The sequence below is a fragment of the Prenolepis imparis genome, unplaced genomic scaffold (genome assembly GCF_030444845.1).
Source record: "Prenolepis imparis isolate NDT839.2.m4 unplaced genomic scaffold, iyPreImpa1.0 SCAF_2, whole genome shotgun sequence".
NCBI lineage: Eukaryota > Metazoa > Arthropoda > Insecta > Hymenoptera > Formicidae > Prenolepis > Prenolepis imparis.
The window spans coordinates 10,345,766-10,373,323 of record NW_028141160.1 but is presented as its reverse complement, the minus strand read 5'-3'; the positions used below and the strand labels follow the sequence as shown (position 1 = coordinate 10,373,323).

At 35.5% G+C, this 27,558-nt stretch overlaps 2 protein-coding genes across 8 annotated transcripts in view; one reads left to right on the top strand and one right to left on the bottom strand.

The window, feature by feature from the left end:
* LOC145933077 (uncharacterized) overlaps window positions 1-27,558 on the top strand; it is a 229,973-nt gene that overhangs the window by 58,052 nt on the left and 144,363 nt on the right. The window contains exon 5 of the mRNA XM_083032525.1: window positions 1,686-1,791. Within this exon, the coding sequence (XP_082888651.1) occupies window positions 1,708-1,791 (84 nt within the window). The 5' untranslated portion in view covers window positions 1,686-1,707. The remainder of the gene's footprint in view (window positions 1-1,685; window positions 1,792-27,558) is intronic.
* The window catches only part of Glurib (Glutamate receptor IB), a 223,378-nt gene continuing 215,503 nt past the window's right edge, over window positions 19,684-27,558 (bottom strand). Inside the window, exons 15-21 of one of the 7 annotated variants that reach the window (XR_014424809.1) lie at window positions 26,001-26,199; window positions 25,625-25,869; window positions 23,543-23,789; window positions 23,170-23,244; window positions 22,057-22,111; window positions 21,513-21,572; window positions 19,743-19,819 (exon numbers count right to left, since the gene is read on the bottom strand). Coding sequence is in view for 6 of the 7 variants with exons in the window: in XM_083032500.1 (XP_082888626.1) it covers window positions 22,453-22,695; window positions 23,170-23,244; window positions 23,543-23,789; window positions 25,625-25,869; window positions 26,001-26,199 (1,009 nt within the window). In the remaining variant the exon portion in view is untranslated. Of the gene's footprint in view, window positions 21,573-22,056; window positions 22,112-22,184; window positions 22,696-23,169; window positions 23,245-23,542; window positions 23,790-25,624; window positions 25,870-26,000; window positions 26,200-27,558 lie in introns of those variants that run through there. The other 6 variants (XM_083032497.1, XM_083032495.1, XM_083032498.1 and 3 more) reach the window with 6 other exon arrangements.

Below are 27,558 nucleotides of genomic sequence, written 5' to 3'. Positions count from 1 at the left end.
ACGCAATATCGCAATATGATCGCAACGAGAACGACACGATCGGGATTTTAAGAGGGGTAGTTTGTTTTCCCTCTGCTGCATATTCCATGATTCTATACGTTGACTTGCAATTTTGTGTGTTTACTACTATCGGTTATATAAATTAATATTAGACAATTAATATTTGCGTAAAACAATTTAGTTTGATAGAATGTAACGAATATTCTCTGTGTGCGTATGTGTGAATATTTAGCAATTTAATTTAATATATTCACGTGAAAATAATGGCCAATAACCGAATAAACGTAATGGATAATGAAGCAAATGCGGAAAATTGCGTGACTGGTAACAAAATTTAATTAAATAAAGTTTTATATATCACGTTCAGTAAGATATATACAGTAAATTCCTATGTAGCACGATACTTCTATAATGCAGTATAATGAGGTAAAAAAAGTACAAATAATAGAAATTAAATAATAGAAACGCGGTAGATAAATTTTAAACTTTGTAAAAAATTTCGTGTTTTCTTTTTTATAACGAACAACATATTTTTGAATCTTGTGCAACTCAGAAATATCGTATAACTCGGAGTTGTATAACCTGCAGAAATATATCGTTATACGGAGGCACTTACTTGTAATATTTTTAATCTATTATTTAATTCTTATTTATGTGTGAATTTCTTATATTGTTTTCCATTGCATACATCGACATCGTGAATATAATACTGACGATACGAAATTTTGATCGCTGCGAGCCATTTTTCCGTCCGTATCATCGTCTAACTGATGTGTGTTATAATTTAACGTTAGCTGATTCTGTTCAGGACACGTGGTGATAATCCGTTGCGCTTTTTGGCGTGCGTTATTAATATCTTTGCGAGAATTCCACAGACATTTGATTTACGACTAGTATTTAAGCTTGTCTACGATAGTCGATGTCGCCCCTCTTTTTTTCACAACTTGCGGGTGACTTTTTACATTTATTTATATCTCTATAATTAGTCTGAATTTAAACTTTTTCTCCCTTTCTTCTCTTCCAAAAATAAGAAAAACTTTGAAAGAAGATGCAGTTATAATTCCAGATATTATTGATAATTTCAATAAAATATTTCAATAATATAATAATATAATTAGTTTAATAATATATTCAATAAAACGTTAAAGAATTTATATATAAGTAGATTTTAAAATAATACACACATACACATATACGCGCGCATTCTTTTTAAATCTTTTATTGAACAAACTTATTTATCGCATTCTTGCTTCAATTCGTAGTTGAATTTATTCAAAATAGTGGAATTTATTCAAAGTAGAGAAATTCAAGTGTGATAGCTTTCTCGATTGTATGTGAATTTTTACAAAAAAGCTCTAGCTTTCTAAAATCTTCGGAGATTTCTTTTTATTTGTGTCACGTGAATATATCTTTATAGTAGTGAAAAATACGCGCGTTGTTTTTGCATTGAATCATATATATTTATGCAAATTTTTATACAGAACCATAAACATCGCGCTTCTCTTTTTATTTTATTTTAATGTCATATATATAAGTGATTTATATAAAAGAGACTTTTTATTGACGCCCGACAGGTCAGGCTAAATAGCGGAATATATCATTTATGACATGCAAAAGCGATTTCTCTTCTATATTTCGGGGAGATACATTGCAAGAATTAATACAGATTTCTCTATGTGTTATAGGAAATCCGCATCACCGGGCAGGATGACGCAGAAGGAGTGCGGAAGGAAACAGCATCGCAGCCACGTTGTTGATCATATATCTTCGTACCTCTCTCTCCATGAACGGGTAATGTTTACATTTTCATTTATACACGACTTGTTTACTGCGCAAGTGTATTTCCGAGCAACATTATCGCTCGCACTTTTGACGAATGGTCCGCTGTCGACTCTTCCGGTCTGATATTTATCAAGAGCGCGCGCTTCTCTCCCCTATATATGTTTGCGCGTAAAAATTACGCAATGGCACATTAATCTCGGCGTACGCAACGAAATGTTCTGCATTTTTATGCGCCGGAGCGGTATAAATTAGTAGAGCGACGCGAGCTCGTCGACGAGCTCGAACGACGACGGAACAATGGCGTGCGGTCGCAAAAATCGCTTTCCGCGAGTAAGTTTCGAGTAAGTTAAGAGAGACCGCGGGAATTTATGCGACGAAGATGGAACGTGTGCGCGGAGGGGTGGTGTAGTTAACTAACTACTACTCGATTAGGGAAATCGAGCTTCCGCCACCGTTCGACGATATTCGCGCTGGATTGCCTTTCCCCGATAATAGGTACATAATATACCTACTGGGTATTCCAGCGTGAATGCACCGAATTGATTTAAGCTTTTCTCTTCCCCTTTTCTTCCCCCTTTACCGAGCGTTTCTCCCCATCCACCACCACGTTCTTCGGGCAACCCTCGGGGACCCGCTTTACTTCCGCCCTGTAGCTCCGGGGCGACTTTGCAGACTCAATCGAAAGTTCGCGTTTTGTTCGGCGCTCACGCTCAGGTGTAGGTAGGTATTACTCCGCTCCGCAAATTCATATTTCTTCGAGATATCGGAAGTTGACGTAAAACGCGGACGATATTTAGGACATCGATTAAAGAAGTGAAGAAAATTCGCTCGAAATTCGCGCGCTATATTTGACAGATATTTTATTCGTACCAAACCGTGAATTTTTAATTTTATTATATGCAAAATTGTTTAATTGACAAGTACTATATATATGTATATTAAGTTCTTTTTTTTATATAAACAATGCTTTAGAGATATTATTTCAATTAACAGCTATTTACATACGTGCGATATTATATATTTATCAAAACATTTGCAATGATTTTATCTTTTTTAGGATCTTCTTAAATATCAAGATCTCTATAATATATTTATTTCGAGAAATTATAATACAGCGCATACACGAAATGTACACAGAAGTTCTTGACTTTTTCTTATCGTCGAGAAATTGAAACTGGAGTGACTTGGTTCCTCTGTAGCTATATACCTCCTCTGTAATCTAAATTGAGAAATATTTTTTCGCTACGTGTACATCATTTCTGGTAGTATAGCAATTAAAGTTAATAATGGGCACTCGTCCTACATAAAAGTGGAATAAAGTGACGTTGAACGTTGCCTAACAAAAGGCACGAACAATCGGCGCTGCTGTGCGCGCGTTCCTGCGAAATGCGAGAGAAAAAGACGTCTCTCTCGAGCCTTGACCCGGTGGCCCGTGAGATATGAGACTGTATTGCCACGCGCAGGGGAAAAAATCGTGAGTTAATTAAAACTTAATTAAGAGTTTCCGCGTGTATATACATATATGTATATGCCTATGTATAACAGCACTCCCGTGTTGCACGCGCAACAGTAATAGTCCCGCGTTCGCTCCGTTTGACACGCGACTTGTCGCGAATAGAGACGACGAAGTCGGACTCGCGAGCTTTCTCGTGCCGGCGAGTCGTTTTCATCAGCATTTCGTCGCGAACACTAATCTCGAGAGTGGCATATAACGATCGGGAGGGAGTCGTGCAAATAATACCCGCTTTCCCTGAATCCAGACGGAGCTCAAACTCCGACTTGCATCGTCCGGATCGAGATTCGATCGCGAAGCTTTCTCATCCTGACGACATTCGCCAACATGCGGATGACTTTCTGCGGATTAAGAAGGCAAGATTAATCGGTCGATCGATAATCGAAATATCGCCGAATAATCGAAATGCCAAATAATCGGAAAATCGTGAAGCGCTGCTTGCTGAGCGCGAGCTTAATAAATTCTCGCCGATCCGGAAACATATCTGCGATATGCATGGTCCAGTTGTCGTCTCATTGTCATTAAACTACAATCTCGCTCGCGACGAATTCGACGAAGGGCACGGGTAGTGAAACGCTACGTGCGCAATGCGCTTAATTAATGTCCGTGACTGCGCGAGCGATCTTAATCGCTTTTCACTGCGGCACGTTAAATTGCTCTTTAAAGTTCCTGACAATCAAGATGAAATTATACCTACTGCAACGTGTTACTTGCATTTATTATTTTCACGTTTTATAACAATATATTGGCGCATTTATCATGTTAGACGTTTTATTAATTTGTAAGACACTCGCTCGCATACACGAGCTTCATGCGTCTCGCAAATTAGACTTATGTTTGTATGACCAATTAAATACATATATATACATCCGCCCCCGTTCATACAATATTTAGATGTGTAGAGTTAGATGCTAGAGATAAACGAATACGCTTAAGCATAAAAAAGTGTAAAGAATGGCATTGCAAAAAAATGTCGTTGGAATGAAATACTGTCGGGCATGAGTCGATTAATTGGAATTTAATCTGGCTTCCGGCGTAACGTGAAATTGTTAAATCGATCGAGAGATGAGCTTTGTACGATCCAGTCAGGAATAGCGCGCGCGAACGCATCAAACGTGTACGTACATATATGCTCGCTTCCGTCGGTGCGGCGACAGGAACGCACATAATTAATTAACGGGTCAATTGGTTCTTGAAAAGGCTAATTCGAATATTCAGACTGTGTGTCAGCCGCGCGCGTTCTCACGCTGCCATCCAGATAAATTCTTTGTGATTCACTCGCGGATACCTATAATTAATTAATACTCGTGCAACAAGAGATCTTGAGATCGTCTATCGTCCGTTGTGCCGTATTTAATTGATGACATTGTTTATCGCACGTGCATCTACCAACTGTGAGTTAGATCTGTAGTTTTCTAACAGCGTAAATCGCAAGTCACATTGGTCGTTATAAAATAAACCAGGCTCCTGACTGTATATATGTGGAAATATGTGCATATATTATTAATATTTTATATATTTTTTTAAGCTATAAATCAATATATAAAAAAATTATAGATTATTATAAATATAAAAATGAATAATTAATTTAATAAATGGTAAATAAAATAAAATAAAAAATATATTAATTAGGCTAACGAAATTTTAATTTGCATATTAAAAATATATTATAAAAAAGGAGCATGAAAAAATATATACATAGATAATAGCGCGTAATGTCTCTGTTGTAATCTGTCATAGAAATATCGCTTTAATAGAAAAAAGAATTGCATTTTTAATCAATTACTTGTGTAATCTAAATCACGTGTAAGTAATTAATAAATAATTAATAAATAAATGATAAATTATTCACACTAGGGTTGTTTCGTCGGTTTCCGATGCCTTTTAAGGTTACTTCTTTTCAAGTTGTCGGAATCGTCAAAATCTGATTTCTTCATTACACTTACAATAAGAGAATTTGTTTTGATTACTCGCGAAAAGTTTATACAGTTCATTACATATATAAAATACGATGAAAATGGACGCATACTTTGCACTCCCGAATTCTACGATCAGAAAACAATATTTCGCGCGAGAATTACACTTCGAGTCGATAAGGTAATATCGAGTTAAGTCTGAAGTAGAAGAAGACGGAATTGATGGATGAGATCGACGCTCTAACTCTTGTTTCAGAGCATGTTTGGATTTCAGAGTGAACTCGTTTAGACATGATTTGTTATAATATCTTAATGGCTTATAGACGTTATGATTATGTCATAAAAATCATCATGTCATAAAAAAACTGCTAATAATAAGTTGTCTCATCAAGGCAAAACATATATCTCTTCAAGGTGTAGGAAAAAAGGAATCGTTTTCGGTAGATATACATACAGACATGATACGACGACATCATATGGTGTATGTGACAAGAAAGGGAACGCGACGTCTTACCTGTCCTCATTGGGCAATCGACCAAATTCTGACCGATTCGGGAATCCGAATCGCTTGTCGGAGCAGTGCTTTCATTGAGCATTGTCCAGCAACGTTCAATGAGATTCAATGAGATTCAATTTTATTCCGTCGGCATCAGAAGTATGACTTTCGATAACAATAACGCGTAATCAGGATATCATGTGATATCACGGGACACTAGCGGATCCTGACGTCGATAATGGGGGGGGGGGGGGTTGCAAAATTATTTTATTTAATATTTTTGGTTTCATCATGATTAGTTTTTATTCCAGGATCAACGACGTCGACAGCTCTTTAATGTTTGTTTTTCTTTTATATTTTTTAAACAAATTCAGCAAAACTGTTTCTTTTAATTTGCAAGGGGGGGTTTGACCCCCCCCCCCCTTAGGATCCGCCAGTGTATATATATATATATTATATAGATATAAAGAATTTCGCCTAATTATTTTCGTGCAACGAAATTATCTCATCATTTCGTCCTATGTCTGACTTAATCTACACTTAACTCCTTGAATGCGTAATAAGTATAATTTCCAGTGTATCTTATACATACATATTGTATATATTATATAGATATAAAGAATTTCGCCTAATTATTTTCGTGCAACGAAATTATCTCATCATTTCGTCCTATGTCTGACTTAATCTAAACTTAACTCCTTGAATACGTAATGAGTATAATTTCCAGTGTATCTTATACTTTTATATATATATATATATATATATATATATATGTGTGCATATTATATAGATATACAGAATTTCGCCTAATTATTTTCATGCAACGAAATTATCTCATCATTTCGTCGTATGTCTGACTTAATCTATACTTAATTCCTTGAATGCGTAATGAGTATAATTTCCAGTGTATCTTATACTTTTATATATATATATATATAGATATATATATGTGCATATTATATAGATATACAGAATTTCGCCTAATTATTTTCATGCAACGAAATTATCTCATCATTTCGTCGTATGTCTGACTTAATCTATACTTAATTCCTTGAATGCGTAATGAGTATAATTTACAGTGTATTTTATACTTATATATGTATATACACTAGCGGATCCTGACGTCGATAGCTCTTTAATGTTTGTTTTTCTTTATTTATATTTTTTAAACAAATTCAGCAAAACTGTTTCTTTTAATTTGCAAGGGGGGGGGTTAACCTCCTCCCCTCTCCCCCCAGGATCCGCCAGTGTCACGGGAAGACGCGACGAACATCCGCTACACATTGAAAACCGATGCAATGATGCATTAACATGTGCTCATCACATATGAACAATTTGCGATTCGTGATAATGCTGTGTTTTAAGAACTTAGCTTCACTTTTAGAATGAATCTTCTAGCTCTGAGCCTTCCCTAATGTCAAAGTGTTTATACTCCTTGAAAGGATATGTTATATAATTTTTATAATATAATATATAATATATAATTTATTTTATGATTGAAAGATTATACCTATATCGCATTTTGACATAAATGAATAAATATACAAGTTAAAATTAAAGATAAATATTTGCGGATTACAATATTTGAAAATATAATTAGATTTGTTGATTGTTCACACGACAGATTTTGATCGAATAAATCTCGCGATAAACAACAAAGCGTTATATATTGTAAGAAAATGAATGTTAAACGTAAAGTAAATTAATTCATTGTCGCCGCAAAATATTATAACGCAATATAGAATTAATTCGTGTGAAATTTTGTGCTTTTTGAATTTTAAATTAATCATTAATTGCACGATTGATATATTATTACTTTTCATTATTTTAATGCGTTTAATATAATTATTTTATTCAGTCTTGCAATTCATGTTTCGTTATACAAGCTCAATCCGAATGATAAATTATATTTAAATTGGCAAAAAATTTAAAGCACGTACAAAATATATTTGACTTTCGATATCGATAAATAAATAATTATTATCGGTAAGAATTACAACAAAACAATAATTAATAATTTGATCTCTGTTATTTCGATTCTTGCTTATTGAAATAATAAATCAATCACTAGAAATTCGCTTGATAAAGATTTATTGTCGAGATACATATTGTTATTAAAATTAATTAATTACTAATTATAATAGTGATAACGAATTATTTCCCAATATTTATTGCATTGCGTTTAGGCAAGGAATTTGACAGAGCATCACTACTTTACTGCTCGAATATTGCCACATGAATGATAACAGGATTGAGGCACGTAAACATTAGCGCGCTATATACAGCTATAAGGCTAAATACAGCACCACACACGTACAATTAATTCCTTGTCAAAATATTTTACATACTATATATAGCATATATGTACGGCTAAAATTAAACGGCTCTTAAATTATAGATGAACTATTTATTTATAAACGCGATTGATGTATCACTGATGTAGGCCTTTCGTTACGTCAATCATTCGATCCTATGATACGTGTCTTACTGCACGTTTATTAACCAAATATAACAATTTATATTTGGATCGGCGAAAAATTTAAAATATTAGAATATATTTGACTTTAAGTAACGTTGGAACAACGTTTAGTTACTGTTTATGAAATGATAATTTATAATTTTTATTTCTATTGCTTTAATTTCTAGGTAAAATTATAAATGAATAAATTGCGAGAAATATGCATTTCGATAAAAAAAAAGGACGGAAAAGCGACGACGTCTTAAATAAAAAATTCTTCACGCTAAGACTTTGCATCTCTGTATATAGGACACGTAGAGCTAAAACAAAGACACTTTCCTGATATAACTAAAATTCAAGCTATAGATTAAGCCTATTAAGAATCACCTCTCTCTCCCAATTGTTACTGACAATGAGATCTGATAATAATCTAAGATACTCGTATAGATACACAGTCCGCCTGCTGAGCGTGATTTGGCGAGAGATATACCGTGTCTCTCGATTATTGCACAACAATACGCAATTGTATACATAAAGTCACTCGTTTATCAGTGTATTCAAGTAGTCAATGCATTAATTCTATTCTATTTTTATTATATATTAAAACGCCGTGCTCTATTGCACCGATATTAAATTTCGCCGCAAAGAGGCGAAGTGAATTGCGAGCCACGTCAAGTGCACGATCGCGCGTCCCGCCGAAAACATATTTTCCGCTGCAACATCACTCCATCGTACTATGAGGAAGCGCAACGAGGTAATTGCCAATTAACTGTAATTAATTCAACGGGCCAAGCGCCATGATCAAGCAGGACATGAGTTTGTCCCTCTCTGACGGTACTTGCGATAAATTCCGACTATAGTGTATTTAATAAATCTTTGACAAGTATAGGAAGGAAATTATTAATAGCATCACAACTAAAATTAAAGGGGGAAATTAATGAAAATGTATTTATGTATTATGCGATATAAAAATGAAATGAATTTTAGAATCAGTTTGTGATTAATTTAATAGTTTGATCCGTATGAATAATTCATAAAATAAAGTTAGGAATAGAACTGATAATTAAAACTGATAAACAAGAATATGTCTAATTAACAATCTGTTTTACTTCCGTGGTACGCAATTATAAATTTTCACGCGTATTCAATATTTCTTTAAAAAACTATTTGTAATAATGTCGTTACAAATATGTTACTGTCTCTATTGAACGTGTTTTCGAATATGTGCATTTCAGTTGCAAAACATTTTGAATTTTATATACGTATTGATGATAAAAGCTTCAACTGATGGCGGACGTTGGCGTATCAAAATAACTCGCATTTATTAAGCGGCTGGGAAATTAATTTTTCTCTCCGTCAAACTCGGCTCTTTTTGTTGCATTTTAATTTAGCATTTATGCCGCGCTTGTAATTGCTCGCAGGACGGGTCTCTCTTTCATCTAACAATACGGTCGCTTTATTCAGCCGATAACGAATGATAATTCAATTACAACGTAACTGTTCCTCTAGCTCCATCAGTTTGCGCTCTGTTCATCATTGCCTTTGCCTTTGTCCGTCATGAATAACTTGCTCTTCGACAAAGTGGATAGTTGGTCTCTTGAATTTTCCATTTGGTACTTTGCTTCTAATTGGTTTGGAGTATAAGTTTCGCGGACATTCTCGGACCCGAGTTCAGACATATCTTTGTCCTTTAAGCTGTCGTTTTAGCTGGCCGTAAGATATAACAAAGTGCGGAAGAAAAAATCTAATAAAATCTAAACGCGAAGAGACACACCCTGGCATCTTCTTCGCCGTTGAATATATTTGCCGCTTTCTTTTTGCTTGTTCTTCAGCTTGTCCTTATTAAAAGCAATAATTACGTCTGGCTTCTAGCGCATATTAGGGATATTCCGCGCCATCAGATCTGTACTTTAATTGCTTTCTCGGAACTTTCCACGGACGCAGTACTTTTAATTTAATCCGACAAAGATCGCTCGCGAGGCAAGTAACGACAGTTTGATGCAAATCGAGACGGGGACCTATTGGAATGCATTATTCTTACGCTATCTTCTCATATAATTCTTCTTCCGGTCCTTGGCATAGACGCTCTCCTCTCTTCTTTTTGCATACTACGCATATTTTCATCCTCTTAGCTTATATATCATTCTTTTTATTTTTTTTCTCTGTCTCTTCATTCTTATTATTTCGTGTATCTGCTCTCGCTGCCTCTTTCGTTTCTTTCTATTTAATTTTACATCACTATATAATTTACTTTTCGTAGAAAATGTTCTAGAATTCACTACTGTTTTCTCATTTGAGAGTTTCTCTTGATCAATTTATGAATCTCTTTGGTTAATAAGAGATGTAATTTTACATAATTTTTTTTTCATAACTTTTCTTGATCATTGATAATGTACCAATAAATTTAAATTTAAATCTTTATCAAACTAAAGATAAAACCAATTGAATTAATAAAATTTTATCTTATCTATTAAGATTTTGTCGAAAATTATTTTATATAAATTCTTTTAATTTTAATTATAACTTTAAAGCTTGATTGATTGTACAAAAAAATGTTAAATTGGCTCCAAGTTTTTAAAGTATTATATGACGCTATCAAGTTTAATATCATATATGATTTTTTTTATATACTTCTCTTTTTCATCTTCTCTTTCTCTCCTCTCTCTCTCTCTCTTTCTGTGTTTTATCTTTACACGAAGAAGACTCAGCAAAGAAGCATGTCTCTTGTCTGTTTCCTCTGCTTTTCATTATCGAATGTGCGCTGAATGAGGATAGCTACACACGTAGGTATACGTACATATAAGTAGGTATCTCTGAAGAGCGGCCGGGTCGGGTTGGGCAGAATGGCAGCCATGTAAATAGGCCACCGGCATAATTTATACCCGTCACGGAGAGGAACGAGCGAGCCGGCGAGCCTGCCGGGATCCAAAACTATCCGTGGAAAAGCTGCGCGTTATACGCGCGCTATGGGAGATCGCAGCTCTCATTCGCGTCCCGTTTTCCCTACTCGGGCGCGCGTTAACGTTTCACCTCTTGAGATTCCATTACCTTATATACATCGGGATACGTCAACTGGCGCGTTTCAAACTCTTGCTCCTTACTCTTTGCACGAGGAATCGTAAAAGTAGAGTGACGAATGGTTCAAAGATGCATGCATCTCTCGTTCTATAGTTTATTTTATAATCGAATTCTATAGATTGTATATATTTTAAAAACTTGACAGGAGAAGAAGGAAGTTTACACTGATATATGAACAGTGATATAAAATGAAATTATATGTACATTGCGAGGTAAAGAGAAATTATTCTGTTTTGAAGACGAGAGAGAGAGTGGATCTCAATTGAATGTGATATGTATGACGTACGTAGATTTATTTTAAAACGTCAGAAATGAAAGCGGGGAAAGAGTCTGCCTAAAGAAGAAGAGAACTTTGACGAGAGATATCCGCGAGAGAAGGGAAGATAGCAAAGGTATGGAAGGCTGGGTATCAGGGCGAGGCAACAAACGGGGCAGTAAGTCGCGGCCCGGCCAAGGGGTTGCAAACGAGAGGGCGCCTGCGGGTAGTTCGAGGGGGTTTGAGCAAGCCGTGACGTCACTAGGAGCGTCACGTTGCCACCCCTTCCACCCACGATCAATGACGCGACCTTGCGCTTCCCGCTCTATCCCGCGCCCTTTTGCCCATCCGGCTCGTTCCCCACCATCCCCCTGCTACCCCTTCGAGCTAAACAGAGTACTGGTCCCAGTACTCAAAGGGGCGGCGGCTGTTTCTGCAACCTGGCAACCCCGTCTATATTTAGCACCATTCTACACCATCTCGCACTCTCACCACTTCGTGGCTCATCTCTTTCTCTCTCCGATTTACCATCCCTTCTACATGGTCTCTGTCTGGCCTGTGTCTCTTGCCATTCCTTTCTGCTCGGTGATATAAACAACGCGATTGCGCAAGCGTCGAATTTTCGTGCCGATGGTTCGAACAACGTCTGATCAACGTCGTCGACAAAGGAACTTCGGGCATCGTGCCATCGTGATCACCCCGCTGTCAACATGGTGTTTAAATCGCCGTTCAGAGATGTTCGACGAAAATCGAGATAGTTATTCGTTTAATCATCTTTGAAAGGAGCTATGAGATGTCATTCGTTTTCGCAATTGTAGCTAAAATAAACGTGTTTTGATGCATCTTCTTTATTAACAATCACAGGGAAATATATACAATTGCTCTAAAACCACCTCGTCTCTTTTCTATAAAATTTGGAATAGTCGATTCGATAAAATTTGGAATAGTCGATTTCCTCTTTACAAATTTATATTCTTTTCTATAACTTTTTATTAATATTCTGCATGGAAAAAATTCAGATTCCGTTAGTTTAAAAATTTTAAATTACGTAAGATGAGAAGATTCTATTTATATTTTTCTATAAAATACTGTGATACTAACAGAATTGCTGATTTAGTTACAAATAATATATACGTTAAAAAAATTTTAAATTTAAAAAAAATAAATTTCTTATTTATATATAAAAAAAAAGTTTACCTTTATCTTGTGACTGAAAACACATATGCGAAATTTATATTTTGTATGTGGCGAACGATTTGTCAAAAAATATGTATATTTATATTTTTTTTGCGGAAAATTTTTTCGATTGCAACGATCGATGTTTTGGTGTCAAGTGAAATATATTATATATGAGCATGCATAATGTATCTGACAGTTTTCATTTGACAGATTTTGATCGCGACAATCATATATCATTTTTTATATTATTACTTATTTATCAATGTCTGCTTTTTCTTTTTCTTCTATTTAGCTTTATTTTTCTCTTTCTTTTTATATCCCTGCAAGCGCTTAAAAAAAATCATAATTTCCATTTGTATTTTAAATAGCATATAAATAATAATTAGTGGTATATTGAAACTGCTATCGCAATAACAATTATCAAAAACGCAGATTAATATTCATAGCGCGTTATATTTGCCGCATGTAGGGAACACATATGTGCAATCTTCTTTTTTATAAATTAGTAGTTTTATAATTGATATATTTTATTATTTTGCAATATAAAAAAATCGAATGGACGATCGACAAATTATACTTGGATAGACTTGAAATTATCGCGACTGATGTTTATCGATGATCGTGTCGTGTGGTGCATATATAAAAATCTCGAGAGCCGACCTGACTCGCGATTGATCGCCATCGATCGAAAGCCCGTTATTAGCATCTGAATGAGGCAGGAGCAAAATCAGTTTGAATCCAGGTTCGACGATGAAACGGTGGGCTCATCGATCACTAGCCATTTGACTGAAATAATTCGAATGCAAATGCATCGAACCAACGACGTCGCCGGAATCTTTACTGCTTTCGGTCTCGCGAACTAAACCAAAGATCCGACAAAGAAAATTAGCTAGGAAACGCGAAGCGATATCTCTACGGAATCCTTAGCCATAAAGAAAAATTTGATCGCTTCTGCTGAACTTCTTGAAACGCTTTTCAAGAAATGAGGTCACCCGGTTAGCATAACAATGTGGTTGGACTTTATGTATTTATGTAAAATATTTTATCCTTTGAATCCTAAAAAATAACGTAATTTATATGATCATGTGGTGAACATAGAATTATTTTTTTGTAAATATTTATAAAGGGTACACATATATGTATTAAGAATAACATATTTTATACAAATAAAATTTGATTTAAATAGTTGATTTAAATTTTTACTTGCTTATAATCATTATTCATGTTTTAAATGCGGAGAACAATTAAATTAAAAAAAAAAAAATTTTGATGACAGAATAGTTTTATAATGATTCAATCTAGACAACCACCAGCAGCAAAAATGTAAAAATTTTCATCTCCTGTTTAAATTATTAAAGCAATTTAGCAATATTAAAGTAGCCATAGTGTTCTATTTCTTCATTAATGAAATACTAACTTCTTGCGCGCGTTGAAAGTTAATGTTTTTGAAGTTCTACAAAGGGAAACTGACATAAATATCTTAGTATAAGAAACTTAATTTTTATGAAATTGTTAAAATATCGCGATTCGCCGATAACAAAGTTACGTTCTCAGTATTCCTTTACGATGAAAAACGTAATTGCCGTCATGTAAGTTAATAAACTATGATGAATTGTATAAAGTGCAAAGCTGACTGCGAGACAAGGCTATATGATTAATGACGGGTATGATAATGCATTATTTCGCAAGGCGCATTCTTAGTGCAGATCGTATAGCGGAATTACCTGACTTGCTAGAAAATGCCTTTTAATAAATTGCGATATGAGATAAAAATACAAATTATTTATTTTATGACTTAAATGTTGTACAAATAAAAATTCCGTTATCTATAAAAACGAAAAAAATTAATCATTTTTAGGAAATGTAATTAGAGCTATTTATTATAATGTGGAAGAAATTGTAAATAACACTTGTCTTTCGCTTTGACAAAAGAATAGACAAAATAGGATAAGTTCGGGATCAGTTTGGTACATATGTTACATGTTACATTTAAATAAACGATTCTATATTGGGACAAATAAAAATTCCATTAATTATAAAAAAATTAATCACTTTTAAGAAATATAATTAGAGCTGTTAATTAATGTGAAAGAAATTGTAAATATGTAGCATTTGTCATTTGCTTTGAGAAAAAAAAATAGACGGAATAGGATAGATCGGGATCAGTTTGGCACATATGTTACATGTTACATTTAAATAAACGATCCTGTATTGTGACAAATTTGATTGGTATACAATGGTTTACAAGGGAGTCGATCGTATCACGCCACGGGATGGCACGGGGGGATAACAAAGTATTGAATCGAAGATACAAGCGTAAGTGGAATGCAGCGATGAATGAAAGCGCAAACTGGAAGACGCTATTTTTTTCTTTGTTCTCTCTTTCCCTTTCTTTCCTTTGCCGTTGAAATGCTTATTTCTCTTGCGCGATTTCGTTCCGTCTACGTGTCAACGCTGCGCTTGTCGATGCAAGTTCAGAAACATGATTTTTTTTATGTTTTTCTTGTTATGTGGATATATCTACAGAGACATTCTGCTCGACATAAAGTTCAATTTTTGTGTACTAGACATCTCGTCCCGTCTATATCATAGAATCTTTCTTGTAAATTGTACATTTTGTCAGAAGTAGCGACGAGTGTACATACGCTAATATGGCAAATGCGTCGAGCAAAATGAAATGTTTGTTCGGTTTCGTCGCGACGTACAAAACTGGAGATTAATCGGTTGGATATTGCGGAACATCCCCGAATATTTTCTGCTCTCTGTGAAATCGGAGCAACACATAATCACACAATTACTTAAATTAAATGTAATCAAGTAGTTATACACGAAAATGCAAAACTCTCTATCTCTGCACGTCTCCTCTGGATGATAATTCGATTAAAAGAATGCGAATGCAAGTACTTCTACAGACATCATTAGCAGAATTGATCGATTTTGCTTCGATCAGATTCATCACACGATCCGAATAAAATTTCAAATAAAATTCGAGAGCATCCAGAGCCATCCATTGAAGACGTGTATCGTCGAGTCTCTGCGGTTCAGTGCAGGGACGAGGGAATATCCTATGGGGATACCCATTATATTGCATATTCGCGTGCGATTTCATGGCTCATTCATGCAACTCCGCGTTGCCGGAATTGTTACATTGCTTCGCGATTTTTTTTTTCGTCGTGAGTTCGGGATAGAAAAAAGTGTCACGATGAACATTAACACGAGAAACGTTAACGATAACGGACGATCGGGACACGTCGCGATTATTGCACGGCGCGCCGACAGTTTTTTTCGATTATCTTAAATCACTCGCATCACATACACGTCCTCGCTTTAACATGATTGCGCGATATACACCTGATTAGTTAATCACACACTGGGCATTCGACATAATCTTGGAATGGTTTCTCTCGACGCTCGATCCCTCTTGAACTTCCTTCCTCGTAATATCATTATGCACGACGTTTATCATTGTTTTTTATTTTTTATTTTTTTCTGAACGACTTAATACCCAATACGCATTATCTATCTCGCTTTATTAATCGGTGATAGATAACAATTACTCGTAATAAGAAAGACGATATGATAGATTGATCGCTCTCGACGGCCGCCACGAGTAAATATTTTGTATGAAATTGGAGGATATCACTTACGTTTCGCGATCATATTTCGATTAGCGCAATTTCATTATTATTTTATTTTTAATTCTTGTTACTTTTTGCGCTGAACATATTGTGTGCACATGGAATAAAGATACAATATTTGAGAGATACCTACTTTAATATATTAGTAATCGATTTTGAATCATCAACGATATCAATGTATAAAATTTCTGAAATATATATACCCTTTTCTCTTAAGAAATAAATTCAAATTATTATTTCGTTGTAAAATCGTGTTTGCCGAATGCGTCAAACAGAATGACGAGTACGTCGTGTGTAAACTTTGAATGATTGCAAGACGCGACGTAAAAAGATTTCGTGATAAATTGGCAATCCGGTGATATTTGCGATATTTACACGGGAATTGGAAATGTGCATCGCGCGCCGCAATTCAAGCATTCGAGTATTATTTGTATGGGCGAGGCGTATCTCTCGGAAAAAGGAAAATCAGCTTTACACGTGGCGGCTCGTAATTTGGCTTCCGATTTCCCCCGCCGTCACGTCCGACACTGAGGCGAGCTAAATTGCGGTTATTTTTATATGCGACAAGCGTCCCCGAGCGTTTTAAAATTCAGCACGATTCTAATTATCGATTAAACTTCGTATCGTAAAAATCGACGTTCCTACAAAGTGTTTCGCGGTTGCTTCATTTATTTCATCGCCATCATTAAAACTTATGCGTCGATTTGTCGATGTTTCGGTAAATGTATTGTCGAACGTGTATAGGAATTAATCTGAAATACGATCAACGCGAGGATCGTTTGTGTGAATTTGATCCTCTTGTATCTTTCTGATATCGAATTATTTGTATATGCACAACTACTGTGTGCAGTTGAAATAAACGATATCCCGTGTATGTGAAATATCGGTTTTCAAATGATAAACAATATTACTATACAGTCAGCAACTCGAAATTAAAATATTTTAGTATGATAAATATTTTAATATGATATATCTAACAATTTTGATTGCTAAGTTTGATTTATAAATAGTCGTGAAAGTAAGTTGTACATGTCTCATGAACTTAGCTATAAATAGCTATAAGATTTGTTGATTAGTATTTTTTTTCTCATGTTCGCGCGTCAGAGTTCTCCTTTTTCTTCTTATATATTATACAAAATGGCACATTTATTGGTTGAAATAGCATCCAACTCTGAAGTGTTAAAGACGGTTTATATACGCAATCACAAGAATCCCCTTAAGAATGTACATTATTTGCAGTGTGCCTGTCGTAGATAATGTAGCGTCGAACTATATGGGCGGGAGATATCGTCTCTTTTGGCACGAAACCAATATGAACCGTAAACGTCGTTTTTCGCGAACCAGATCGCGACGATCCGTCGACGCACGGTAAGTTTCCAATCGCGAGACGGTTCTGTATGAACGACGATAAGAAAACGAGCGAAACGCGAGAGAAGCGGGATACTTGCATCCATCTATCGATCCAGACCGGCGCGATCTGATGCTGCTTAGGTACTCATAACGCGTTTACATGATTAAAATACCATACGTTCTACACGCACCCCATTATCATGACTCGCACATTCGTTTTCTCAATAAACGTCTATAAGTATGTATATTTATATTTGCATTTATATATATATATATATATATATTTATATTTATATATTATATACTATATATATATTTCACGCAACACACTCACGCATCGGTGCGATTTTACGCCCGTCGGGATTAAAAAACTCATGTGAGACCCCGCTGTTTTGCGGAGTCAGACTTCACACTCTCGCTCATTGCACAAAATAGTTACCCCCTTATTACACAATAATCGTAATTCATAATAATAATTATAATAACTAGTAATAATAATAAGAATAATAGTTGCGTCGTCGTCACGATCGACAGTCTCTTTTGGCACGTGACGTTCTAATAATAATAATTAATTTGCGACGGCGTACTTTCATCCATCGCAAATCTTCTTCTAAAATCTTTCACCCGCGAACGCCGTTTTTTTTTTAATCTCATCACGCGTTCCTTTTTTCGCTTGTTTTTTTATGGCAGTAAGTGTGTAGTTCGAGTTGCTGGTTGCACATGCACCCATCCCAGGACCATCATTATACTATCGCAATCGCGACGACTTCATCGTCGCCTCGACGGTGAATTCGTTTTGCTTTTCTTTTTTATTTTTATTTGATTCGCTCACGGATATTTACAATGTACAAAGGACGCGGCTGACAGGAATTTTTATTTCCATTCGTGTCGCCGCTGCAGATCAGCTTTATAATCGAAGCTTGGGAAATACTTTACTTATGTGTCCTCGAGCGACGACTTCGCGACGAAAAATTCCGCCGATTCATGAGGATGTGGCTGCCCATTCTTTAATTCTTACGCTCTGATATATTTTCCATACCGATTTTACTTGATTTTATCTTTTTGGTAAATATTAAAAATCTCAAGATATTAATTTATAATAAAACGTGATAATATAATATCTACTAATTTTTATAAAATGGTAAAATTTATTGTACAAAAGTTGAATTTTGAATGTTGTATAAAGTGGCATTTTCGTGATTGGCCAATGTTTTATTTTCCGTGGATGAAATGATATTTTTCAAAGCGCGTGAAAAAGACAATAGTCGCCGATGTTTCGATATTTCATATATCGATTCTACTATCAGTTATCAAATAATCCGAAATCTCGAGTAATGTGACGGTTCTTCGCAATTCGAACATGCCGATAATCCAATTGTCATTTGCATAATTCTGTATTAAGGTAATCGCATTCCAATATTATCAGAGGAACTAGTCTCTTAACTTCTCCCTAAGTCGTTTAAATACAACGCATCGTCCATGGAAATCGCTACAGAAAACCATTCGATCCTGCGTTAAAAATGTTACAGCGCACAGAGGGACAATTTTTTCTTTTCTTTTTTTCGATTTCTTAGAATCATACAAAATCTTATGATTATTGTTCTATAAAAATATCAGTGTTTCCATGTTCTAATCGCTTCATTACTCGAGTTCGGATCATTACAAAATTTCTGGACAAAAACTTGGCAAGTGGAGAGCTACCTCGTCGGCTCGAGTACGTTCAAATGTCTCAGCACAGCGATACTCCAATAGCTAAGATCGTTATGACAGAAGGATCGTTTCAGCTTCTTACGTGATGTATTCCGGTGGTTTGTCACTGAGACCGGCCCAGTGTCGCGGCGACGCCGGCGTCCACGGGACCGCTACATCGAGGGCCGCCATGCTAGACTTTCGCTGGAAAATGTTGTACTTCGGGCTTTTCTTCTTCGGGCTCTTCGGAGGCGACTCCGCGAAAGTCACGTTCCTCCGTGGTCTCCTGGGCGGCGGGGGTGGCGGCGGGGGTGCCACCAGCGGTGGTGGCGGGGGTGTGGGCAGTGAATTTGCGGGCGATCCGTCGCTCGGGCTCTCCAGGTAATAATTTACACCTGGGTGTGTGTATTGCTGTGTACCTGATCGCCCTCCGTGTTCCCAATCGCGTTTGCTGGAGCGTAGTACTGGAAATTTCAATGCCCATGATTAGGCATTGTAGTGCTAAGCTCGTTTGAGCTAATAACCTATCGCAGTTTCTCGATTATCAACGAAGACCGGCAGTATTTGGGTTGCCTTCTTGAATTAGGATAATAAAGCAGAGTATAATTTTTAATCTTTTTGACGCATTGTCTTATTTTTTTATTTTTATGTATTCGATTTGCTGTATAGTTTTTTTTATTAAGGGTGTCAATGCATTGATTAATTCTTCCTGACAATTAGACTTTTCAGGATATAACAGTTAATATTAATAATAATAATAATAATAATAATATTAATATTAATATGTTATTATAATTAAAAATTTTAATTAATGCAAATATTGGCAGTTTTGATAACCAGTCATATTTGGATAATCTGGAAACTAAATTATGTGCGATGGTATACTAGCCCAGACATATTGACACATTGACAAAAGGCGATAGGAATTTTATATGTGACGAAATTTTTGGCAGTGATTCATAACAGAAATTATGTGAAAGACTGCAAGATTATATAAGTATGTGATTTTTCTATCGTGAGTGAGACCCATTATTCCATCTCTTCCCTTCTAAGATTTTTTATGGATATTAGCTCTACAATGCATCTCTAATTCAATAGATACGGATGTGCGGACATTTGATTCTTGTTTGTGATAGCAGTTACTGTGCTACTGATGTAAACTCGAGGTTTATCTACACAATCTTTTTTTTTATTTTTCTGAAATAATTCAGAAAAAGAGATTAGAAAACATATGACAAGTTATAACGATGAGATATTAGGAATGTCACAGTTTTCAATGACAGAAATATCTATACAGATAAACGAATTTTTGTTTGTCTTGTTTTGTAGATGAACGATCGAATATACACACATTTCACATAAGAAATAAAGAGAACAAGTCAATAAAGCAACCCAGAATTCACGTTATTTATATATATATATCTGTCACTCTATAAGCTTTGCATAATGAAAAAATATTATGTGTCATGTTCGTTTGCCGTTGATATATTTGAAAAATGTACTCATGTCATATCAAACGAGCACGAGAGTGATCCTCTAAAAGAAATATCGAAATCTTGATAAGGGAAGCACCAAACGAGTAAATGTAAAAGAAAATATGGGATAAAAAATGCGAGTTTGGCACGCAAGATAGTCGACTGACATATAAACGGAGATTTTACAGTCATTTCTAAAATAATACTATAGTAACATTTATACTGATGCTATTGTTGAAATGTTAAACTTTATGATCAACTTTATCAATCTTCCTCGAGACACATACTTCGTCAAATTTATTTTTTATTTTGTTCTATTTTTAACGAGAAGTCAGAGATGGATGTATCGATTTTGTAGCATCCTTTAATGAATATTTATAGCTCGTTATCATAAACTTAAAAAATATATTTGCGGAAGATTGTTAAAATCGAAAAACAAATTTTAATATTAAGCAGCTGCGAAGTGACGAAAAGTTCGAGAGAAAAGCAGCTCTTTGCATAGGTATATATATATATATATTCAACTAGGTACTATTCAACTTTGAAAGAGGAGCGCAAAGGATACACCGTGCAGACATATCCACACACTGATGTAGCAATGTAGGGAGGTAAAAAAAAAATCTGAGATCTTCAAAAAATTTCCTGCGGAGCTCTTGATGCACCATGGTCTCTTCAGTCATACCTTCGGCGCGAACGTAGTCAAAGTTGGTACCTCCGCAGCCAGTACTCGTTTCTTCCCGCGCTGTGAAAGGAATCAGTGTTACAAAAGATAGGAAACTCTGTGAAGATCTCAAGTTTTTTTTAAGAGTCCCTATTTATCTCTCTTTTTTTTCTTTATATTCATATTTATTTACATATTAAACACTTGTACAAGAGAGCTAGTAGTATTACTAAATCATTCTTATTGCATGATATAAATTCAATAAGAATCAATAAAATTATTCATAGTATTTTTCAAGACTATTAATTCCTAATTTTAAAATATTTACAAAGAGAAGTATGTATATATGTGTATAACAAACATCGGCTTATCCCTCCCCGAAGGACGGATAACATTTCAAAAGTTGTGGTGGTGATGTGATTTAAACCGCGACTATATCATGCAGAAGCCTCCGATGCAGAAAGCGAAAGAGAAAGAGAAAGTGAGAAAAGAGGACATGCGATAGAATTAGGAGAAAAAGCAAAATATGCAAATTGGAATTAAAATTAAGGGCGAGAGTACTCACATATGGTCCCGGGAAAGGCGCATGCATCCTCCGTCTAACTCTGCAGTCCGTACCACTAGAGAGACAAAAACCCAAAGTAGAACGAAACGCAAAAACGTAAACGAGCAAATTTTTTCGCCCCCCCCCCCCCTCCCCTTCCATACGTCATCCACCGAGTAGAAGAGAGAAACAGAAAAAAAGAGCGCATAATACATCCAGCCAGCCGCACATCGCACGCACGTACGCATACATATGTAGATATATACATATATATACATATATGTAAATTATATGTATATCAATATATATATCGATCAGTTCTCCGGTCGATCGGTCTCTTCGACACTGAGAGGCTGAAACTCTAGGACATTAAATGTAACCAGCTTCGAGTCCGGCGTAACTAAACGACAATATGTGTCAAACGTTTACGCTGCTAACTGCATGCCAAGCGTACTCTATATGTCGTTCATCTATATATGTACGAATATAATGTATAAGTTTCGTATGTATATATACGTATGTATAATGTACGATGCTCTTGTTGCGAACGTATATGTATTTTATGATATACATCGATACCTTTGGTTCGAGACCGAAGTAATTGCGCGACGAGACGCGCCGCCGATCGAGAGCTCTATGCACCGGGGTATCTTTCTTCTTCTTTACGGAATTAATGCGTAAATTAAACAAAAAATTCAAGAATTAGTAAACGCAGCTTGATATATAGAGAAACGTTCGTGTATGTTATCGCAACGATATTTAATTAGTTGTGATGACAATTTGTTTCATGCTAATTGCACGTTTGCATGATACATCGAATTAACTATGCGTACAATTTCGTTATTATTATTATTATTATTAATCATAGCAAACATGCGACTTGCTATATTTAATTTTCTCGAGCAGTTTGATATACGCGCATATATAATATGAAGCAAATGTTTAAATGCAGCATGAAGCAAATATTGTTATAAATATCATTAAACGTTATCTACCTTGTGTGCTTAACGTAATATTGTTTTATTTTCCTTGGATCGGCGGAACGTTTAGTCGAAGCGTCTCTTGCCAAACAATCTCTACTGATACCGTATGCGAATGCGAACATAATACAAAAATTTCATCGTTATCACTTACCCGTCCATTGTCGAAATCGCGACCGCCACCGATGGTCAGTCGTGCTTTCGCCTTCATCGCGTCCGACAGTGGTATCTGAAAGAGAATGGCATTTCATGAATACAATCTTCCTCTAATATAATGATAAAAGTTTTGTGATTTCACAATTATTAAATAAGATTGTTGTATTGGTATCTAAATTTTAGAAATAATACGGTTAGAATTATAACTATACAGACCACTTATTCTTATAAGAAAATTCTGTCGCGTTACATAAATTTATTTTCTAAATTTAATAACTTAATTTGTTTGAGTTTATTTTATGATAAAGTTTTATGTAGAAGGGAGTGTATGAAATTATATCTCCTACGTTTCACGCTCGACATCTCATTACCTTCGCTCTTGTCGCCTCTGTGTGCGATTTGTAGCAGAATTCCAAAAGGGCTACGGCGAGCGCCAGAAGGAGACCGCCGATGAGGATATAAAATATTCCCGCTACGTTGCTCAGCGATAATTCGTTTTTGGCAGCGTCTGGCTTGTCACTGTGCCTGCATTCCGTCCTTTCGTACCACCATCGTTCGACCAGCTTCGCCAGTTCTCCATTTTCCTTCAGCGACAGCACCGCCAAGTTTATGGGATCCCTGTCACCGTCAAATTTATCAAGGATCATATCATATCGTTACGTGAAAATGATCACGTCAAATGAATGCTACACGAGTTGCGGAAAAAATATCGTAATCTATAAGAACGCGTTATTTTTAAATAACAATCTCCTATCAGGTATTTTTGCGGCATCATATATATATATATATATATATATATATATATATATATATATCAGAGCACGAGAGACGATCAAAGTACCATCTAATTATGTGCAAATAAAGTAATCGGCGAGCGTCGAAGTACAATGGTAAAATGCGCCTAACAAGATTTGTTAGAAAAAGTTTGGAAAAACTTTCTTCAATTATAAGCTTTTCGAGAAATATCGATTCTGATAAAGTTTCTGCTCCAATCTACAAGAAGAAGTAGAACAACGGGTAGACTTGGGGAAGAGAAATAAAAATAAAATGAAGCCACCCTCTGCGTTATCTGTCGATAGGTGTATATAGGCAGACATAACAAAGCTGCTGTTTGCATACTGTCTCCAATTACCTATTCGCTGTTGCTTCGACGATCCGAAGACAGCGCGTGAGTCGCGAGAACGAGATCGGAACGTTGCACGAAACGTCAAGGGTCGCGCGGTTAAAAAATCAATAACATGCAAATTTGCGCGTATTACCGTCGCAGTGGCACGTTTATTCTAGTCACATTATGAAAATTAATAAAATAACAAATATTTATTCATAAATTTTTCTAATTTTGGTTAATTGTAGAGAATCGAACTTTGCAGAAATATGACTAGTCGTTAAAACGTAAATTTTATCTCTGTATTTGTAAAGTTTCGGAGAACAACATACTGAATTTTATTGCGTGACTTCTCTTGTTGATTTTTTCTTTTTTTAAATCGCAAGGAGAAACGACTTTGTCTAATGTTAAAATTATGATACTTCTAATTTATTAAAGAATAAGAAGTTATAGAAAATTTTGTTTCGCGATATTGCTTATTTAAAAAGTCAATAATTAATGCTAATTAATAAAATGTAAAATAATCAAATTAAAATTTATATCAGTAAAAGGAAAAAATTTATTTCAGTAAAAAGATTAACTAAAAAAATTACAACGGGGCTAGTTACTTGAGAAAATATAAAATCGGTAAATGTAAAATGGTAGAGCGAACGGATCTAACGTGTACAGGGAAGGTCGGGTTGTGTTAACACGCTGTCGAAACATGATACGAAATGGTGTTGGTCTATGGTAAACGTGTTCCCTAACGGTTAATGGCATGGAAAAGAGAGTACGAGTTTTTCTATACTAATTGCGCGTAATGATGTGCAATAACATTCTGAACACGGCGGAACGAGGAGCAAAAAGCTTTGGAAAAGACAAAGGCAAAGCGTTCGCATGAAAGAGTGATAAAGAGAGGGTGAGAGAGAAAATGTACTAGAGGATCTCTGTTTCACCATGATGACTACAAAACCACGTTAATTACCTACTCTCTCCTGTTTGTTCAACGAAAATATATCAAGTGTCTTCTCTGCCGCCGTCTGACGAGAGAAGCGGCAAGTAATTGTTACACGTAGGTGTAAAATTATTTCAACCCATCAAACTATTAATTCATTCTAATTTATCTGCGCAACGGGTAGTTTATCTTGATAAAATCGTAACAGTAGTGTACAGAGAGAAATGTGTTATACAGGAAAAAAATATTGCATTTATAACAATCACTATTAATTGAAACTGTGTTTGATTAAAATTTTATTCTTTGCTCCTTTTGCTTCATAGAGCCTTAATAAAATTCAAAGGAAAGAAAATAGCTTTCATTGATGTTTGTTAGTAATTATGTGAGGCTTCAATTATATTGCGACTAACTTACCTGAGAGGGGATCCTAATGGCGTCGCGACACCGAATCCCTTGGCATCGAGATTTCTTCCGACCTTCATCGTGTCGCAGGGCTCTCTCTCGTTTATGTATTCATTCGTCGGGCTCTCGATTAAAAGTGCGTATTTGCCCTTACTCGCTCTCACTCTTCGTACTCCCTCCTCGTACGATTTTACGAACACGTGCTTCCGCGAGTTCATGAACTCCCACATCTTGCTATAGAGACCGATCGGAGATTTCTACAGACAGATGAGAAAGAACGTGACATAAATGTCAGTCCGACTGCTGAATGTGCATTAAAATTTAATAAACCGTTCGTGAGATGAAATTACACAAGAGAAGGAATTATACATCGCTCGTGAATACTCACTTGAAAAAAATCCATCGTCGCGCCATGAGCGAGAGTGCCATACTGGACCTCCGTCTGCGCCGCTAAATCCTCGGGCGAGTTAATTGGCGTGATCATTCTCTCGATGGTTAAAAATGCGGCGAGATTCGCGGTGTAAGAGCATATTAAAATCAGAGTGAAAAACCACCAGACGCTGCCGGCTATGCGACCAGATATGGATCTGTTAATTAAATTATTCGAAAGTTATTATTTTACAGCAACAAAATAACAAACGCGCATAGTAAACGTAATATAGTACACACAAAGTATGATATACAGAGGCATAAATATATTTACATAGATATAAAGTCCCTTCTTTTATCGCAGTAAATTTTAACGCGTTTGTGTATCATGATGCTAATTTAAAATTATAATATATAAGGTGCATTTATTGCATTCGTCTGCGATTGCTGCAACCAAAATCGTAAACAAGATCAATTCGCGAACAAAAAAATTCGATGGAGATTCTTAATTATGTCTGCTCATATCGGATTAGCTCGGATTTGCGAAAGATGAGCATTGAGAACGAGGCGAGAGAGGTTGGTCGAAGGAGAAGAGAACGAGAAACATAGAAAAGGAGAGCAAGGGGATGGTGGCCACTTGCGCGGGTTCCACGAAATTTACAATTCATATCGCCGCCACACGAATATTTAAACCATTAATCAAGAGAGCTAGTAGGATGGGATGGTACACTGGATACAGCCAAATGTAAATTAATTGAGACCCAGTTTCGGAGTGAGCACGCGGTCTGTTTCGCGTAAACGACAAAACGCGCGCGTTCACTTTTATTGCAACTCCATAGGAATGTATGCAGTTTTGTGGAACAGTGTTTTCTCAATCCGAGTCTCATTAGGATGTCATAGCATTAATATCATCAGGAGGCAAAAATAATAAAAAAAGCAGAAATTATATAATTGTTTGGGATTTAACTGAAGTAGAAACAAATAAATAATATAATATTATTACATAATTATCCTCTTAAATAAATCTGATAAAGTAATTGGCAAGTTATTATCTTCTTAGCACATTGCACAAATTGTTTAAAAAATGTAAGAGTAGAAAGCAAATAACGAATATTTTAGAGAAACAAAATGTGATTTGAATCCTTATCACAGTATTGCGCAATATGCTTTAAAGCACAATATAGCACTGTCACGTGAATGTTCTATTCATGCTGGACTTTCCTATCCAGCTAGAATGTTTTGAATATATGCGAGCAAATTATGCTTTGTTTATAGATGTGGCACTTGTCCGCAGAGCCTGAAGTGTTTGCTCGAAATCATTATCTAACCTGCAGCATTATATTCCAAGAAATATACGGTCGAAAATGTTACGAAGCAATGCTAACTATATCTCCGAGAGAACAGTATAACTTTTATGCATTGAGAATTATCATAAGGCTGAAATTCAAGAAAATCGTTATATATCAGAACATATAAGTCTCAACAGACACTTTGAAGGACAGTTAATTTAAAAATGTAAAATTTTTGAAGCTATAAAACAGCCGAGAGAAATCCTTCTCTCTTTGGTTCTTTAATAT